The 19,477-nt window shown below is 35.6% G+C and overlaps 1 protein-coding gene across 10 annotated transcripts in view; it reads right to left on the reverse strand.

Annotated features, from left to right (window-relative positions):
• Positions 1-19,477, reverse strand: part of ZMYND11 (zinc finger MYND-type containing 11) — a gene marked incomplete at its 5' end in the record, with an annotated part of 74,269 nt that overhangs the window by 33,900 nt on the left and 20,892 nt on the right. For 5 of the 10 annotated variants that reach the window (XM_079700971.1, XM_079700970.1, XM_079700975.1 and 2 more), the window contains 2 exons: positions 2,839-3,000; positions 13,234-13,393. In XM_079700971.1, coding sequence (XP_079557097.1) covers positions 2,839-3,000; positions 13,234-13,393 — 322 coding nt within the window. Of the gene's footprint in view, positions 1-2,838; positions 3,001-5,681; positions 5,727-13,233; positions 13,394-19,477 lie in introns of all 10 variants that reach the window. The other 5 variants (XM_079700976.1, XM_079700968.1, XM_079700974.1 and 2 more) reach the window with 2 other exon arrangements.

The raw sequence follows: 19,477 nt of genomic DNA on the forward strand, positions 1-19,477 counted from the left end.
ATAAGAGTTCTCAGTAACAAGAGTGTGAAACAGGACATTACTTGAACTTTTTTCAAAGCAAAATGCTAATCTGATATTCATGGGCTCTATTTCAATAACAATCTACTGTACTTGTAAAATAATAGTTTAATTATTGTTTAGAAAGGCATACATTCCAAAGAAATATCTTCAGGGTTCTGAGATTTATTATGAAAACTGAAAAAACTATTCTAAATTGAGAAAAATTCCCATCATTGCCTTCTTAAGATATTTTGGAATTCATCAGATATATGATATAAAGTTATTTGAGCTGAAGTGAATCTGGTAACAGCTGACAGCTGGGTGAGAGGTAACCTATTCAATGCTGTAAGGGACAGAGGTTATATAAAAACAAGTCTTCTGACCACTATAAAGTATTAAAAATGTTTTCATCTTCAATTTTATATAGCAGTGATTGGCTTCTATCCACTATTTTTCCTGTATTGAAATTTGGCCCTCACATCTTATCTTCAAAATTCCTCATTAGTAAATCTAATTAATATATATTCTTTCCAAACACTAATTTCAAAGAAAAGTAGAGAAGTCATTATGCTGACTTGGAACCATAATTTTTAAGTTTCGGTCTATAGACTTAGTCCTCTTAGTCCAAGAATATTTAAATCTGGTCAGTCACTCTCATGTTAGATTATTAAAAACAGCTTTACTGGAAGTCTTGACACATCGTTTAAAAAAAAACCCAAAACCAACCAAAAAAGATATTTAAAATTCTCTTAGAATCTCAAGGTTATTATTATCCCTTTTCTCAGGAAGGAAACTGTTAGCACTTATCCTTTTCTTGAAGATAACAATTTAAAAAATAGAACAGATCTAACATAGAAATAACTATCTCTTTGGAATTTTTAAAGCTCAAGCTAAAACTCACCATCCCCAACCCAGACACAGGCTTTTTGAATCTAACGAAAGAGTAGCTCACAGTCTATGAAAGGAATATGTGAATCGCAATTTTTTATTGACTCATAGCATCATTTCAGTAAGCATAATTATATCACAATGTGAAAATATCTGGCCTGACAAAGACAAAAAGAAAACCAAAGGAAAGAAGAGAAAGGCAGGATGGGATTGGCTAAGTTCTACTTTGGCTATCACGTTTCTGTGTGAGCCAGCAACTCACTGAAATTAAAAATTTTTCATCTTATCAGTAAAGAGTAGAGCAAACACATTTAGAAAATGGAATCTGACGACTTGGTAGTGAATTCTGATGGAGAAAGTATTACACATTTTCTTCAAAGGTTTAAATGTTCAACTTCCATTCTTCATGTAAGGAATATAAAACATCTACCATCACGTTTAACCCAACCTCAAAAATCCCAGTGTTTTTGTTTAAATTCTTTACTATGAGAATATGAACTAAATATTAGATATTAAAAAGCTATGGCTATAAAGACACAGGTGTGTCCAGAATTGTATTTCCTAAGTCCCTGAGTCCCTCTTATTTGATCAGTGACCACACCTCTTTTATATTTTCACTACATTAATGCTTCTGTTCTTCAGATCTCATTAATTCTTTACTTCCTCTAGTGTAAATTGTTACCAAAAACCAGGAGATATTTACTGGTAAAACACAAATCCATGAGAGTAAATTACGAGTATTAATGCAGTTCCCACATGACCAATAACACTGATTTCTTGTAGCCATTATAATTCCTGCAGACCTCAAAGAGGAGGTCTATACCTTGAGGCCTGATACTGATTTATTCAGACCTAGGGATTTATCACGACTTATCTAGCATTTAGGCATTTGATTACAAGTCATCATTACACATTTTTTAAAATGCGATCCCTATGGTCTTTTTTTTTCTGCCTACTGAATATGTACAGTAGTGCTGTTAAGAAGCATACCAAGGTAATACAAAGCCACAGACACTAAGGGAAGACTAGAATGAACACTGTACTTTGCTCATCGTGCTGGCAAATAAGCCAAGAAATTTTTAGCTGATACCAAAGAGGAGATAATTATAACGACAAAACTTTTTTTGGACGAATAAATGAGTATTATAAAACATATTCACCAACAGGACTCATGAGTAATCTGGGCAATTTGCATGGTTCCAAGTAAGTATCTTAACAATTGTAAGTACAAAACAATAGAAGTTCCAATCAAATAATTCTTTACTGATCACCATCAATGCCATACATAATGTAGTGTTTAGGCATCTCACATCACTCATATACACACATACCACATTTGCAACCAACAAGCACAGCCATGTATACTTTTCAATGGGGAAATAATATGAATGAAAATAACTGTGGGAAGTACCTATTTTACCTACCAGACTATTTCATTTTGTAGAATTCTTTATATACAACTGTTCCATCCCTCCACCCTCCAAATAAAAGAAATAAACTAACCCATGATATGACAAAAAATAAAGGCAACATTACATGGATATAAAATGGGAAGTAGATACAGAACGTTTCCAACAATGTGCCTTTTGCTACCTGTGTTTCCTGAGAAGCAGAGAGGACTGACTGAACAGACCTTGGTATGGGAGAGTGGTTCTTGATTCCTAAAGGCTATCCATTAAAGAGTCACACAATCCAGCGGGAATTGTAAAGTAAGAGAAGAGAGTATATTTTTACATGATTGAAACTTTCTAGAATCCATACCCTGAATATGTGTCCTGTGATATTCATTTATGAGTGTTCTATGTTCATTAACCAACATTGCAGTAGATAACCCCCACCCTCCAGTACTTTATCCATTAACCTGGCAAGACCACCTGGGATATCTTTGTGCAGCTATTATTAATGAATTCCAACCCTCTGACCAGCACATTAAAGCTCATAGGTACTCACCCTGCAAACTGGGCACTGCCAGTGACTACTGCTGTCTCTAAGCCTGTACTCATCAGACAAACACTTGGAATGATACACACGAAAACACAGGTCACATATCAACACCTCTCCAGGCAAATGGCATTCAAAACAATACCAGTCATGATTTTCTGTTTCCCAGTCCTACAAAAAATACAAAATAGTTTCGTATGACATTTTGTCAATATCTGCAATGACTAAGAACAAAATTGAAACTAAAGTCCATCAGAAGTTAGGCATTATAAACAATTTTAGACATTTACTGTGTTAAAACAAGAGGGAAAAAATACCTAGAAATTCGCTTCTTTAAATTTTTAATTCTCTCCTAAACATATTAATATTCAGAAATATCTTAAGGTGATCTGATAACAAAACCAGTCCAAAATGAAATAAGTCCAAAGCCAATCCCAGTTCTAACATTATCTTTCGTTTTTATATAGTCTATGGGATAATTTCTTCAGTAAATGGAATACCCCAAAGCAAGATCTATAACTTAGTATTTCAAATAAACAAACCTCTGTTTTGTTCTGATTTTTAAAAAATATACTAAGTACTTAGCATACTTTGGGAACAGAGAGAATAGTAATAAATGGTGATGCTCACTATTCTTATCTTCTCATCCATGGTATTGGATGCTTTATTGAAAATAACCATTAATCAGAATGTCCATGTTCTGATAGGTTGTCAAATTTTCAGGGTCTGTTGAATTTGGAAAAATAAATTGAAAATGTGAAACTAAAGGTTTAATCACATTCTCCAAAGGACATTACCACAAAAAAAAAAACAAAAAAGGAAGCAGGCTTATTTTCTTATTGGGACTATTCCTGGAAATAAAAGACCATAACTGCAGGTATACAGTTTCTTCAACATTTTCTTTTTTGTTACACTCTTTTTTTTTTTGTACAGCCAGTACCATTTAAACACAAACAGGAGAATAGTGTAAGTTCCTTTAATTTGGAATTCATTCTTCATAAATATCACTCTTAGCTTTTATCAAAAAATACCCCTGTTAAGAGTGATGGATTAATTCTCAACCTTCTTTTGTAGATGTGGAAGTTACATGAATAAGGGTTAAACCCACATTTAGTGTTATCAAGGCCACTTCCCAATGGGGACCTTGAAATTTCAAACTTGGGTTCTGCTATCATTTTTCTTTTTATAAATCACTGTCTACTCTGCTTCTGGGAGAGAGCAGCTTTTTCATTCCCTCTTACATCAATGACTCCCCCAATAAATTGGCTTCGATAGAGCACTTGTCTAGTAAGCACTGACTCACTGGCACCTAAGGTTCAAATGTATTACTGCTTGACCATATGAGAAGGCTACGTCTCTCTCCTTCAAAAGGGAAGGGAGTTGGTACTGTTCTGAAATTCACACCTTCCAACCTACATTCAGAGTCATGGCTAAAGTACATTAGTAAGTTCTACAAAAATGTAAACTTTTTGGTTTGCTTTTTAGTAAGAAATTGGCGGTCTTTATCAACCAAAGTAACAAAGAAAAAAAAGCATGACCATTTTTAGTTATTTGCTGCAGATGTATAAACTCTGGAGATTTACTATGGAGGAATAATTTCAGTCAGACTGCTTAAAAAATCGTAAGATACTGATTTGACAGAAAACCCTAATCTGTGCATGGTGGGAAAAAATCTCCCCCCAAAAGTTTGACACAGTGATGACACAGAGACACAGTAAGTTGTGGTGCCTGGCTGTACTAAAATAACAATCATTGGTGTACCCCTTTCACAGAGCTCATAAGTAAGCTGCATTTTAGCTCTTTCAATGTTTGTATCAAAAAATCATTGATGATCTAGGTTTCAATGGAGGTAAGATTTTTTTTTAGTTAACTCTTCCCAAGTTTAAAACAAAGGATTTCAGAATATTTTCCTCATATCTGTTCAGAAACATCTTAAAGGATTTTCGTGGCTTATATATACTCATTATTAACAAAAGAAACTGCCATCCTTCATCATTTGAATTTTTTTACATTAATTCATCTTCCTGTTATTCTCAAAATGATAGTTACTAGGTTAACTAAGAAAAGGAAGCAAGAGAACACAATTTTGGTCCATAGCTCCAGCCTCCCCGTATCACCTCCTACCTTCGTCTATCCCTACCTTCTCCCATCCACCTATGAAACGAGGATGAAAACGGATCTTTCTTCAATGGGGTGTTTAATTCTAGACCTAGTTTTTCATAAAAATTATAGAAATGAAAGTGTAATTCAAATGAAGTAAAAGTAGAGAAACATTTGGATATATGTTTATATAATGGCATACAACTAACTCTTATCTGATATAAAAGAAAGTATGAGCTGGGAATGTATGTGCTGTTCATTCTTTTAATCACTGCAATAGCTGTTTAGAATATACAAAACATGCAAAAGTCAAGTTCAAAAGTTACTACATTCTGAATCCAGGAAACATTTTTCTGAGGTATAAACAATATAAGCATGTTTATTATAGGTAGAGTTGCCTACGGTTTGTCTTTTAGTAAACAGAATTCATTTATACAGTGCTTATGACTAATACTCAATAATGTATGCCAAAAAGCTAAGCTTGCATTTTCACTGGATTTCACCAGAAATCAGCAACTAACTCTACATTCAGTCTGATCAACATCATAATATGTGAAATGCCACTTCAACACAAGAAAGTTTTTAAAAAGCAAACCTATGAGCACAAAATCCAAAACTAGAAGCAATGTAAAGATAGTATGGTTTTAATGAACAATTCTAGCAAGAGTTAACTAAGCTAGCCTAAAGAAAGAGAAATTAATTTTTAAAAAAGCAGAATTAAAGTAAAATAACATAGTGCAAAATTAGTTCACCTTGTTTGGGGTTGCTGTCCTGGAGAAAGGCTGCATACTGTAGGCCTTTCAAAATAAAAACAAAATAATCTTGGTCTCTCTACTATAACTTTGCTCAATATCAGGCAATACACAGAGCTAAAGGGATTTTGTACATGGTCAAACTGTTTATTATTTGCTTTACGACATATTATTTTGCAGATGATATCAATTGATAATCTATCAATGTGCTAATCATTAATGAAAAGACAGTAGCATGCAAACTCAAGAATCATCACTAGTTTAAGAGGAAACGTTTACACTACCACAAAAGCTACAAAATGGACATAGAGAAAATCTATAGGAATTCATGTGCCACGAAACCTATAAAGATGTTAGAAAAACATTTTACTAACAAATTCAGTGTCATTATAAATTTGCACAAGATCATGAATGTATGTCTTATTGATCTGAAACTGGTTCAAGCTGGACTTTTTTTTTTTTAAAAATCAGGAGTGATGAATGTAAATGTGGTAAACTTGATAATTCACCACAGTGTGAAGTTTATACAGGCTGTCTTCAGAACCTAGTAGAAAACATTCTACCACCAAGAGGCAGCCTGCTGATCTATGTCTCTGTCACCATTTATAGCATTCAGTTAAGACTCTGGAGCCAGACCGGCTCAAATCCCAGCTTACAGGGTTTTTGTAAGAATCAAACGAGTTACAATGATCGTTAAACTGTTAGCTGGTGTTATTAAGATGATCTATTTGCTATAGAGCACAAAACGGGAATTGACAAGTCACAAAATGATGTGACACTTTCAATGATGTGACACTTTCAATTATACATGTGAATTTCTTCTTCAGGACCTTAAGTTCATTAAGACTGCTAACTCTGTAAGCAAGATGGAGCAAAAACACTGTTAACTTGACTTTAGAGAAGACACTGAAGCAAGAGGGCTCAGTGGGAGAACTGTGTCTGGACAGGGCCTCCCAAACTATCTACCCTCATATTCAAAAGAGAGTTCAGCTTTTAAATTAATTCCCTATTTCTACATAATGAGCAGATAAATCTTACATCATCAAATATGTGTTTCATATGGTATTTTAACATAGATACAATGTAAAATTAATTAATTCTATACAATTCTAGGTTTAGTTTAATTCTGTTAATAAATTCAGTTCATCATTGAGAGGTAAGAATTTTATGGTTAAGTATTTGCAGTAATTTTAAATATTATTTTTTTAATTAAAATATTAAAACATTGCTTAGTGAAATAAAATTTAGAAAGAGGGCAAAAAAAGACAGAACTCTCATACACACACACAGAAGGTGAAAAGAGTATAACAGGATAGCGTGACACAAAATATTCCATTGAATAAAATGGAAATTCTTCACCAAAGCAAGAATAACGTCTAAGTACATTACAATTTGTTTTGCACATAGAACCATAGTATAACTGTTTTCTAATTAATAATCACCAATACTTCACTTAATACTTAATACTTTACTTAGTAAATAAACAATTGTTTATATTTTTGTATCTGATGCAGGTAACGACCTTTGGAAGAAATGTGTAGTTCTGCACATAATTAACATAAATATAATAAAGTATATTTTACATTAAAAAAATCAACAGAATCCAAGGGATATGAAGTTTTGGACTTAGGGTATTTAAAACATATGACTGATTAATTTATGACAACTATAATTATAACAAGAAAAATGCAAAGATGTAAACTTTTTAAAAAAAATCTTACTTCACTGAGCTATATTTATGAAGTGGGCTAGGAAAGTCAAGCTGTTTGCAGGCCTCTCAATATTTTTCCAAGAACAAAGCAAAGGAACACTTCTGGACAGGGCTGTTTATGTTAATGGTGTGATTTCTGAAGAATAAGACATAAATCCAATCCTACCTCTTAAACAAAAGATGTGAGCTTTTAGCCAAGTTTTAAGAGGTATATAAACCTTAGTTTCTTTTAGACTGGTCCTTTTGAATCAGGAGAAGCAGATGAAGATGGAAAGAAGTGCCTATCTTGTCCTTCTGTAAACTAAAACTAAATCTACTTATCCCCAACATAACATGTTAATCTCTTCAAGAAACCATAAAATTTGTATTTTCATTAATGATGCTTCTTAAAAGGTATCAAACCTTAACTAAAGACCTACATAAAAACTAGCATGAGGTCCTGCTTATCGGCAGAACAAACTGGATTATGTAAAAAGTACTGAAGCTGAAGCAGGGCTGACCAGCCAAGACCTGAGCTCATGTCTGCAGTTGCTCTCGAATCTGGTGGAAGGACTTTAACTGAAAATGTAAGCTGTGGTTCCTAAGCTGATACTTTATTTTTGGACTGGCATTAACCACGCAAGAAGAAATGAGACCCTGAGTCCAGATCTGACAGGTAAGTAAAGAGAGAAGTAGTCTCATAGCAAACATCACCTTTTTACACTTTTAAGTTATCCTCTACACTGGTGACCAAATTATTTAATGTCAGATAAAAAGTATCTGTCAAATTATAGGGGAGAGTCATAGCTTTGTGCCAGGGACCATGAATCAAGTTGGGAGTCACCAAGTAAATAATATCAACTGCCTCAATATTAAAACACATGTTTGATATGTTTTATCTGCAAATGATCCATAACTCAAGGTCACCTGCGCCCTACTACACTTATACAGGCACACCTCGGAGATACTGCGGGTTCAGTTCCAGACCACCGCAATAAAGCTATTATTGCAAGAAGGAGAGTCACACGAATTTTTTTGGTTTCTCAGTGACATAAAAGTTGTGTTTACACTATACTGCAGTCTATTAAGTGTGCAATAACATTATGTCTAAAAAAAGTACAGACATTAATTTAAAAATACTTTATTGCTAAAAATGCTAACCATCATCTGACAATGCAGGGTTGCCACAAATCTTCAATTTGTAAAAAAAAGTGCAATAAGCCAAATCACAATAAATCGAGGTATGCCTGTATTACATTAAATATTTTTATAAGACCTTCCTATCTTTAGTGGGTTAAGAGTTTAACTCATAAGAAATTAACTTGTATTTATTACAAAGGGAGCTAAATACCAAACTCAACTCAGCTGAGCAATGGTAAAATTCTGCCCAAGAAATATATTTCTCAAGTTGTTAGAATAGAGGACGTGAAATATCGTGATTGAATATGGATTGAATGTAGCCATCCATGTACATTAGTTTAGAGCAAGCAGATGATGAAGCAATCTATGGAAACATGTAGTCTTTCTTAAAGAAACAAGCCTTGATAATAACACAACAGTTTCACACTGTGCCCAGGTCTAGTGGCCTTTTACCAATATAATTTCAAAAGCTTTAAAAACGATCTCTAAAAGAATTATTCAGATCATGAGTGAATATTAATGACAGAAATCTGGAAATTAAAGATTACCATAGAAAACTTACAAGAGTGTTGCCCAGGTTCAGCAAGCTTGTCGTTTTAAAAATTGGTTGGTACATATACTTTTATGTGTTTAATTTTGCTAATATTTAAGCTAACCATTTAAAATTGAGAGAGGCCTCATTTTTAATAATGTTTTTCATTCTACTATCTCAAACGGACATATTTAAAATATCACCATGAAGATGCTTGTCTATTGCTGAATTTTATCATAGTTTCTCCAAATAAATTATCACTTCAATAGAGATACAAATGGTGGTTAAGATCAGCAAGCATCTCAGAATGTCTAAAAATCATTCCATTCCTAGCAGAAAGAATCTCAGTACAATGGAGGCTACTCTTTGAATTACACAGGTTTCCTCTTAAACGGTTATATATAATTATATCCTGAAATAGTCTTAGAGTTAGGCTTTTATTACATGATAGCTCGGTTTAATAAAAATATTGTTCAAGATATGCATATTTTTCAATTGCATCAAGTTTTTTAAAATAAGCATTGGAAAAAAGGTAGCGAGGAGGAATAAAAACATGACACAACAGACTCTTTGCTCAATGATAGTTGAGTGGCCTAAAGAAATGACACTCTTGCCTACCTTCTCCTTCTCAACATAATCATGGCCGTGAATACAAGAGGATTCCAGCCTCTTTGCTAATACAAGGTATCTCGAGGGATATAACTTGTGGGACTTATCAAGAGGAATCAACTTTTCCCCCACCTCTGAGCTATAGCTACTATTTTTAGAGGCTATAGAAGGAAAAGAAGAAGAGCTTTACTACCATTTTTCAAATGACAGAACTTCCTGAGTAAAGAATCTTTGTAACTTTGAATAAAGGTTTAAAAATGAATAGCCAAAAACTCCTATCCCTTTCCTTACCAAGGCCATATATACCTACTTGACTTTTTCTTCTCTTGATAATGAGTAGGAAGTCAACAAAAATAATAACGTACACTTTTCAATCTAAAAACTCAAGCTTTTAGAGGAATCATATCATATACAAAGTGGAGAAACTATAAAGGAGAGTCCCAGACTGAAACGCCAGCATGCAGGGCTGTCACTAGCCCACAAAGTACCTTTGTGCCAATTAGAAAGTTGACCCTTCCCTAAGACTGATTTTGTTAGAACAGGACGCTTTACTGCCATATGCTAGAGATCTGCTGAATAAACATGCAAGTACCTGATGTCTGAGAAGTAGATGGCACTTCCTAAGCTGTGCGGTTCAAAACCAGCCCCGATACACAGCAGCCTGCATGCACAGGCCACACAGTCCCTACAAACACACAGAGCTGGCCATTGTAAGATGACTGTGCTCTGCCAAGTATGACCCATGTCAGTCATGTGTCCTTCTAGAGTATTCTAAGGGCATGAAAACCATAGCACACAGACAGCCCCAGGGTCACCAGGTGGTCCACCGGCCATAGCCATGAGATACACATATAATTAGTTTCATCATTTTATATCTACGCCTTAAATATAGATCCATCACCCTAAGGGAAAATCTCTTAACAAATCTTGTGTTTGAGGTTACAGGTTAAAAGTAAAAAAAAAAACGTGATGGGAATTTTTGCTTGCTGTTTAGTAAGAAATTTGTGTGCTTTTGCTACACTATATATAGGCACTTCTTGTTTTAAACATACTTATTCACTGGTCAAAAACTTGCTTTGAGTACATAGTTATATGCTTTCTACAGATAATCTCGTTAATCCTCAAAACAATCAAATGAAAGCTATATTATGTCCCTGTTACAGGTGAGGAATGAGCATCGGAGGTTAAGAAATTTCCTCAAGGTCACACAACTAAAAAAATATTTGAGGGGCTTCCCTGGTGGCACAGTGGTTAAGAATCTGCCTGCCAATGCAGGGGACACGGGTTCGAGCCCTGGGCCGGGAAGATCCCACATGCCGCGGAGCAACCAAGCCTGTGAGCCCCTACTACTGAAGCCTGTGAGCCTAGAGCCCGTGCTCCGCAACAAGAGAAGCCACCGCAATGAGAAGCCCGTGCATCGCAACGAAGAGTAGCCTCCACTCACCACAATTAGAGAAAGCCCACGGGCAGCAATGAAGACCCAATGCAGCCAAAAATAAATAAATTAATAAAAAAAATATTTGAGATGGGATTGAAACCCCCATCAATTGTAACATATATGACCTTACCTCTTTCAACTACACTACATTGCCTATGTATTTTTAATAGTTGCATATTTCATAAACTAGGTATAATTTTTATATACTTAGTTGTACTTAAATCATATACGCATACTTGGTATAAAAATGCTTGTGAATAAGAATCAACCAGAATAAAATCTGTTTGATTTACATGTAAGATTTCATCTAGAAAAAAGAAAAAGGATGATGCTATAAAAATATATGCAGTAAGAACATGTAAAAATAAAAGTAGAATACAGAACCTAATGTAGTCATGAACATACAACTCATTAACTGCTTGTTGAATTAAACTGAACAAAAAACCCTCAACTTGAAGGGGGAAAAAAGCACATGGAAAAGGACAAATCTAAAAAGGAGAAACAGGGGCTTCCCTGGTGGCGCAGTGGTTGAGAGTCCGCCTGCCAATGCAGGGGACATGGATTCGTGCCCCGGTCTGGGAAGATCCCACATGCCGCCGAGCGGCTGGGCCCGTGAGCCATGGCCACTGAGCCTGCGCGTCCGGAGCCTGTGCTCCGCAACGGGAGAGGCCACAACAGTGAGAGGCCCGCGTACCGCAAAAAAATAAAATAAATAAAAATAAATAAAAAGGAGAAATAAAATCACTTTTATGAATAAATGTACACATGATCCACAAACCAAAGTCCTGTGGATTAAGTTGCATTTACTATTGGTTACTTACTATATAAATCTCAGAAATTACTGGCTTGGCCAAAAAGTTTGTTTGGGTTTTTCTGTTACATGTTATGGAAAAATCTAAACAAACTTTTTGGCCAACCCAGTATCAATATACCCTTCTGTACTAAATCTGTACATGGCTAAGTGTTTTGGGACTAGAAATTTTATATTATCTAGATTATTTTGAGTGTATAATAAGCTATCAACTAACCATGGCCCTCCTTCAAATGTCTGCTGTACATAGATTTATGTCACTTGACATTATTATTATTATTATGGCCTGGCACCCAAAGTTTCTTTATTGGCAAAAAGCTTTACTTTTCTGTAAGGTAAAGAAGAATCAGCTTACAGAAGAATTATACTGGTATAAACATTTTCACCTAAGTTTTCAAGAACACTTCTAGTGCACAAATCAAATGGTAGCAATGAAATTAAACATTTTTTTCTTCCATGTTTTCTGTTTGTGGAAAACGTGAATTTTCTTTCCAGAAACTTTCAGGGCACATATTAAATTGACAAGAACAGTGTAAAACACTAACAGCTTCTCTAAGATATAACTGATAGCTGCCTCTATGGACCAGCTCCCCACAGAAAAGTGTTCTTAGTTTATTGCTCTCAGACCTGACAGGTGGGTGTCTGTGTGTTGGCTCAAATGCCAAGAGCCAGAAAGGGAAAGACAATGTTTTGCGGAAGTGTTTCCACAAATAAACAATTTTAAGATTTTGTGTCATTTTTATAATTTTAGGTTTTAGAGAATTTATGATAAAACACTCTCAATGTATCTAATTACTAAATCTATTCCTTTCAGAACTAAAAAATTAATGTTTATTATATTTGAAAGCTTCCCTTTCCAAAAACAGACTTTTCATGAAGGTATTAGAAAAATCAAAAGCAAATAAGGTAGGAAGACAGAAATAGTACACATGAAACCAATCTTTACATTTAAAAAAAGGTACTTCTATATGTGCCCCTAAGTAAAAAAGTATATATCCCTTTCAAATCTGTCTAGATGGCATCAACATTATCCTCATCAAAACATTTTTTACTAACATTTACTGAAGAAAATGCTTAGGAATACCATTAAATTGTGCGTACATTAAAAGGGCTTTCCTTTGTTTTATTTTTCAGATTCAAGGTAATCTAGACAGAAAAAGCAGGCTCCAAGTTTTCTCCTAAAGAATCAGGAAGGAAAGTATCCATCCTACCAATGCAGGTCCTTAATGTTAATAAAAACTGTGGAAGTGAATATTACTAAACTTCTGAAAATAAATTTCTATGGGTTATATTTAAATAACGTTCCAGATTTATAAAATAAAAAAAACTTACAATCTCATCGCCTGGCAACCAATATCCTTCCTGTTCGATACCAGCTTTTGAACCTTTGCAGCCCACTGTTAGCGTTTCCACAATAAGACCATCTTTCACAGCCAAGCTCAGCTGACGAGTGGTCTCTTTTGGATGCATACCGTGGACTCGAGACATGTACCTGAATACAGAGGAAAAACAAATTTAAAATCCCTTAGTACTAAAAAATAAAAATGAATAAAAATAAGAAAATAGAGGTGATTTCTCTTTTATTGTGACATACTTATCAGAGCCCTGCAGAAAGAGAGAAAAGCCAGTCCTCAATACTTAACTCTTTCAATTATCACGATATTTTAAACCTTAAGTCTACTTTGTATATTTAGAGGAATATGTGTTCAAAATAGTCCCAAACTAGCATATATAAATCATTTAACAGATTTTAGTCAAACATCCCATTTAGTTCTAGCCTCTGTAGCAATTGCCACTAACCTCCACTCTACAGATTCTAAGTCTAGAATTTTATAATCTTCAAGATGTTAGAATATAAAGTACTTTTACTCAAAACTTAGGGAATGACACTAAAGAAAATACAGAAATTACACGAGTGGTTGTCAACATATAAAGAAAACAAGAATGAATGCTGTGATCAATAAGGCAAAAATGTGATTTTCAATTAAATGTATTTTGAACTGGATCACTAAATACAAGCTCTCTCTGATTTATAGTTACATGGCATATTTTTTAATTAAAAAATTTTATTTCAAACACACCCTGTACCACAGAGAATAATATTGCAGAATCTCTTGTACTCAGCAATCATACTGAACTCATGGCATATTTGCTTCATATCATTTTGTTTTTTAAGGAAATAAAATGTTACAGCTACAGTTGAATTTGTGCCATTTTCCATTCCCCTCCAATCAAATCCCAACACCCTCTACCAGTAAACTAGGGTATCCCGACACAAAAACATACTATGAGACAAACCAGGCTGGCCTCAGTCTCTCCAGAGAAACATTCTGTGCTGGAAGACAGAGCAGAAGTGCCCAAGGGTCTGCAAGAAAATTAAGTACGACACAAGGATTCTGTATCCAGTTAATCTGTCATTTAAGTATCAAAGCAGTCAAAACAAATCATTTTCAAAATGCAAGGGCTTCCCTGGTGGCGCAGTGGTTAAGAATCCTTCTGCCGGGCTTCCCTGGTGACGCAGTGGTTGGGAGTCCGTCTGCCGATGCAGGGGACACGGGTTCATGCCCCGGTCCGGGAGGATCCCACATGCCGCGGAGCGGCTGGGCCCGTGAGCCATGGCCGCTGAGCCTGCGCATCTGGAGCCCGTGCTCTGCAACGGAGAGGCCACAGCGGTGAGAGGCCTGTGTACCGCAAAAAAAAAAAAAAAAAAAAAAAGAATCCTTCTGCCAATGCAGGAGACACAGGTTCGAGTCCTGGTCCAGGAAGATCCCACATACCACGGAGTAACTAAGCCCGCGCGCCAAAACTACTGAGCCTGCACTCTAGAGCCCGCGAGCCACAACTACTGAGCCCGTGTGCCACAACTACTGAAGCCCACAGGCCCTAGAGCCAGTGCTCTGTAACAAGAGAAGCCACCTCAATTAGAAGCCTGCGCACCACAATGAAGAGTAGCCCCCGCTCAACTGCAACTAGAGAAAGCTCATGCGCAGCAACAAAGACCCAATGCAGCCAAAAATAAATATAATTAATTTTTTAAAAAATGCAAGAACTTGGGACATCCCTGGCAGTCCAGTGGTTAAGACTCCACACTTCCAACGCAGGGGTTGCGGATTCGATCCCTGGTCGGGGAAATAAGATCCCATATGCTGCTCGGCGTGGCCCAAAAATTTAAAAAAAAAAAAAAAAAGCAAGAACTCATCCCTGAAGAAACTTCTAAACTCAGGGGATGAATTTCAAGCAAGACAAGGAGTAAACCGTGGCAGAGGGACCGCAGAGCCTTCTGTGTCTTCAGTTCGTGGAAGAGAACTGTTTTCTGTTTAGGAGATAACTGCATTGGCAGAGAAAATAGCACTATTTAAAGTTAACTGGAGGGTAAGAAGGAAGTGACGTGGGGAGTCGCAGCCCCACTATAGTAGGAGAAGCGGGAGGAGAAGACAAGGTGGAGTCAGTCCACACAGACTGATTTGTCAACTTTACTGACTGTGAGTCAAGGGAGACAAATCATGCAGTAGAGGTATAAATATATTTTGATATATAAAGGTCAACACCAATGGAAATAATCAACTGAAGTTTGGAATATGGGGAAGGGAAATGGGCAAAAGTGAAAATGTACTAATTTCCTCACTGTTCATAACAGGGAGCCAACAGAAATTCTCTTAGGAATTAAGCACACCACTGCATTTAAGTTTATAAAGGTACTCTTTGAACAAAAAAAACAAAATTTCTAAGTTATCTGAAGAAACTCATAAAAAACACATTATGTAGCAAAGACAAAAACTAACAAAAGAAAGGATATTAAACATGAGAGGACCAAAACCAAACAAGTTTGTCTTTCTAATATATACAAATTGGCTAAACTCAACAATTAAAGAGAAAAAGACATATTGGATCACAAAACAAAAACTATACTATCTACAAGAGACAAACTTAAAGTGACTTAGACTGAAAAAGAATGGGCAAAGGCATATCATAAAAATGCAATCCAAATGAAACACGGATCAATACTGCAACGGATAAGTTTCGGAAATCAGGGCAAAAATCATTTTTAAAAAAGACAAAGAGGGCATAGGTAGTTATAAAACAAAAACTATAAGAAATAAAGGAGGGCTTCCCTGGTGGCGCAGTTGTTGAGAGTCCGCCTGCCGATGCAGGGGACACGGGCTCGTGCCCCGGTCCGGGAGGATCCCACATGCCGCGGAGCGGCTGGGCCCGTGAGCCATGGCCGCTGAGCCTGCGTGTCTGTAGCCTGTGCTCCGCAACGGAAGAGGCCACAACAGTGAGAGGCCCGCGTATTGCCAAAAATAAATAAATAAATAAAGGAAATATGGACAGGAATACAGAATTATGAGACTTTAATTCACTTTTCTCAGTCCACAAAAACATCTACTGAACAAAATTAAGTATGGATACAGAAGACCTAATTCATAAGACAGATCTAATTGATTTTATTCTGAAATCCAAAACAAACTTGTCAGTAGGTCCAAGAAAGTTTCATTAAAATTGAGCATTGGGCTTCCCTGGTGGCGCAGTGGTTGAGAGTCCGCCTGCCGATGCAGGGGACACGGGTTTGTGCCCCGGTCTGGGAAGGTCCCACATGCCGCAGAGCGGCTGGGCCCGTGAGCAATGGCCGCTGAGCCTGCGCGTCCGGAGCCTGTGCTCCGCAACACGAGAGGCCACAACAGTGAGAGGCCCGCGTACTGCAAAAAAAATTATAAATAAATAAATAAATAAATAAATAAAATTGAGCATGAAGTCAGACATAAAAATGACCTTGGGACCTCCCTGGTGGCACAGTGGTTAAGAATCCGCCTGCCAATGCAGGGGACACCGGTTCGATCCCTGGTCCGGGAAGATCCCACATGCCATGGAGCAACTAAACCTATGTGCCACAACTACTGAGCCCGCGAGCCACAACTACTGAGCCCGCGCACCTAGAGCCCGTGCTCCGCAACAAGAGAAGCCACCACAATGAGAAGCCCACGCACCGCAACGAAGAGTAGCCCCTGCTCGCTGCAACTAGAGAAAGTCTGCACGCAGCAGCAAAGACCCAACGCAGCCAAAAAAAAATGACCTTAATAGATTCCAAAAGTGATACAGACATTTCCTAGTTGCAGTGAACTTAAACCAGACATTAATAACGAAAGAAAACTCTCATAAACTACTGATTCAAAAGGTTATCTGAAAACTGCAAAAAATCTAAAAACAATAATTAAAAAGCTAAAGCAGTGCTAGTGAAAAAAAAACACAAAAATTGTAGAACAATATTAATCCAAGAGCTCCTTCTCAGTGAAAAATAAAATGAAGACATCATTAGCTAATCTAATCAAGAATGAAGACACAAAGCACAAAAACATACAAACTAAGAAATGTCTACAGAGACAAAGCCATATATAAAAGGGAAATTAAAACAGTCATAAGCAACTACTTTGTTCATTTCTGTGCGAAGATATAATCACTACGATATTCTAGCAAAATATAAATGACCAAAAGTTGACCACAGTAAAAAAGAAAATACTTAAAAAGGCCAATGTTTCCAAAGAAACAAACAGAGGAAGTTGGCAAATAACCTGTCCAGAATAACACCAGGTAGGGACATATTCACAAGGTAATTCTATCAAACTTTTAGTGACCAGGTAACTCCAATGCAATTTAGACTCTTCCAGGACATAATAAAGATGGAAAGCAAGGAATCTAACATAATAATTTTAACAAAACCCCACAAAAGTTGCATAGAAAAAGAAAACTAGTGTCCCATAGGAATATTGGTATAAAAATCCTAAATAAAATATTTGAATATACAGTCTAATATTAAATATTAACATAAATTAATGTTAATATATTAATATATTCAAATATCAAAAGAATGTACCATAACTGGGTATTTAATTCCAGGATTTCTAGGAAGATTTATTATTAAAAAATCTAGAAATATAATTCATCCCATTAATAGATCGAAAGTGAAAACTCACAAAATTTCTAAACATGTTGAAAATTATTTAGTAAAATTCAACATCTAGCCCCTAACAAAATGGGAATGAAAAAGCACTTCCTTAACCTAATCAGGAATATTCAAAAATGTCTTTGACACTCTGCCAAAGGTAATAACCAACTGAAATAGCTGAAATAGAGAAAGAAATAGGGTATAAAAGTTGGTAAGGAGTTAAAATGATCATTATTTGCATAATACATACTTATAAAAACCAAGAAAATCAGCTAGTGTGCTATTTTAAATCAAAGAATTTACTCAATTATTTGTTTGGGTACAAACTAATATACTAAAATTAATAGCATTCATATACACATACATAACAAAAAAATTTAGGAGATTTAAAATAAGACAAGACCCCAATTATTTACTACAGCAATAAGAAAAATAAAATACTTAGTAATAGAAGAAAGGACAAGATCTATATGAAGAAATTTTTGAAAAGCTACTGATATAAAAAAAGAGCAAATGGAAAGACATGCTCGATATTTAGATGAAAAACAACAAAATCCAAATTGCCTCTAAGATAATTTAACTGAACACCACCACAAACTAGGCAAGTTGATTCTAAAGTTCTGTAGAGGATTAAACAAGAACTTCTCAGCAATCATGCTTCTAGATATTCATCCTATAGACACAGATGCGTGTGAAATAATACCCAAGGGAGGAAATTCATTTTAGCATTTTTGACAGCAAGAAGAGATGAGAAACATCTAAACATACATCTTAGGGACCTGGCTAATTTATAATATAACATGCCAAGGATTATTATATAATCATTAAAAGAAATGAAGCAGTGTTACAGACATTAAGATGACATAAGTTCTAAGATATATTGTATTTAAAAAATCATGGTATAAGGGATAATATCCAAAATATATAAAGAATTCATACAATTCAATAGCAAAAAACAACCCAACTAAAAACCAGGCAGAGGACCTGAATAGACACTCCAAAGAAGACATACAGGTGGCCAACAGGTATATGAAAAGATGCTCAACATCACTAATCATCAGGGAAATGCAAATCAAAAATCACAATGAGATATCACTTCACACCTGTTAGAATGGCCATCATCAAAAAGACAAGAGATAACAAGTGTTGGTGAGGATGTGGAGAAAAGGGAGCCTTTGTACGGTGTTAGTGGGAATGTAAATTGCTTTAGCCACTATAGACAAGAAATGGAGATTCCTCAAAAAATTTAAGATAGAACTACCATATGATCCAGCAATTCTATTTCTGGGTATTTATCTGAAGAAAATGAAAACACATCTGCACCCCCATGTTCCCTGAAGCATTATTTACAATAGCCAAGATATTTACAAGAGACAAGACATGGAAACAACCTAAGTGTCCATGGACAGATGAATGAATAAAGAAAATGTGAGATACAGATATATAATGGAATATTAGCCACAAAAAAGGAAATAAATCTTGCCTTTTGTGACAACACAGATGGATCTTGAAGGCATCATGCTAAGTGAAATAAGTCAGACATGGAAAGACAAATACCATATGATCTCACTTATATGTGAAACAAACCAAAAAAAAAAAGCTCATTTGATACAGAGAACAGACTGGTGGTTGCCA

This window comes from Hyperoodon ampullatus (genome assembly GCF_949752795.1).
Source record: "Hyperoodon ampullatus genome assembly, chromosome: 3".
In the NCBI taxonomy this organism is placed as follows: Eukaryota; Metazoa; Chordata; class Mammalia; order Artiodactyla; family Ziphiidae; genus Hyperoodon; species Hyperoodon ampullatus.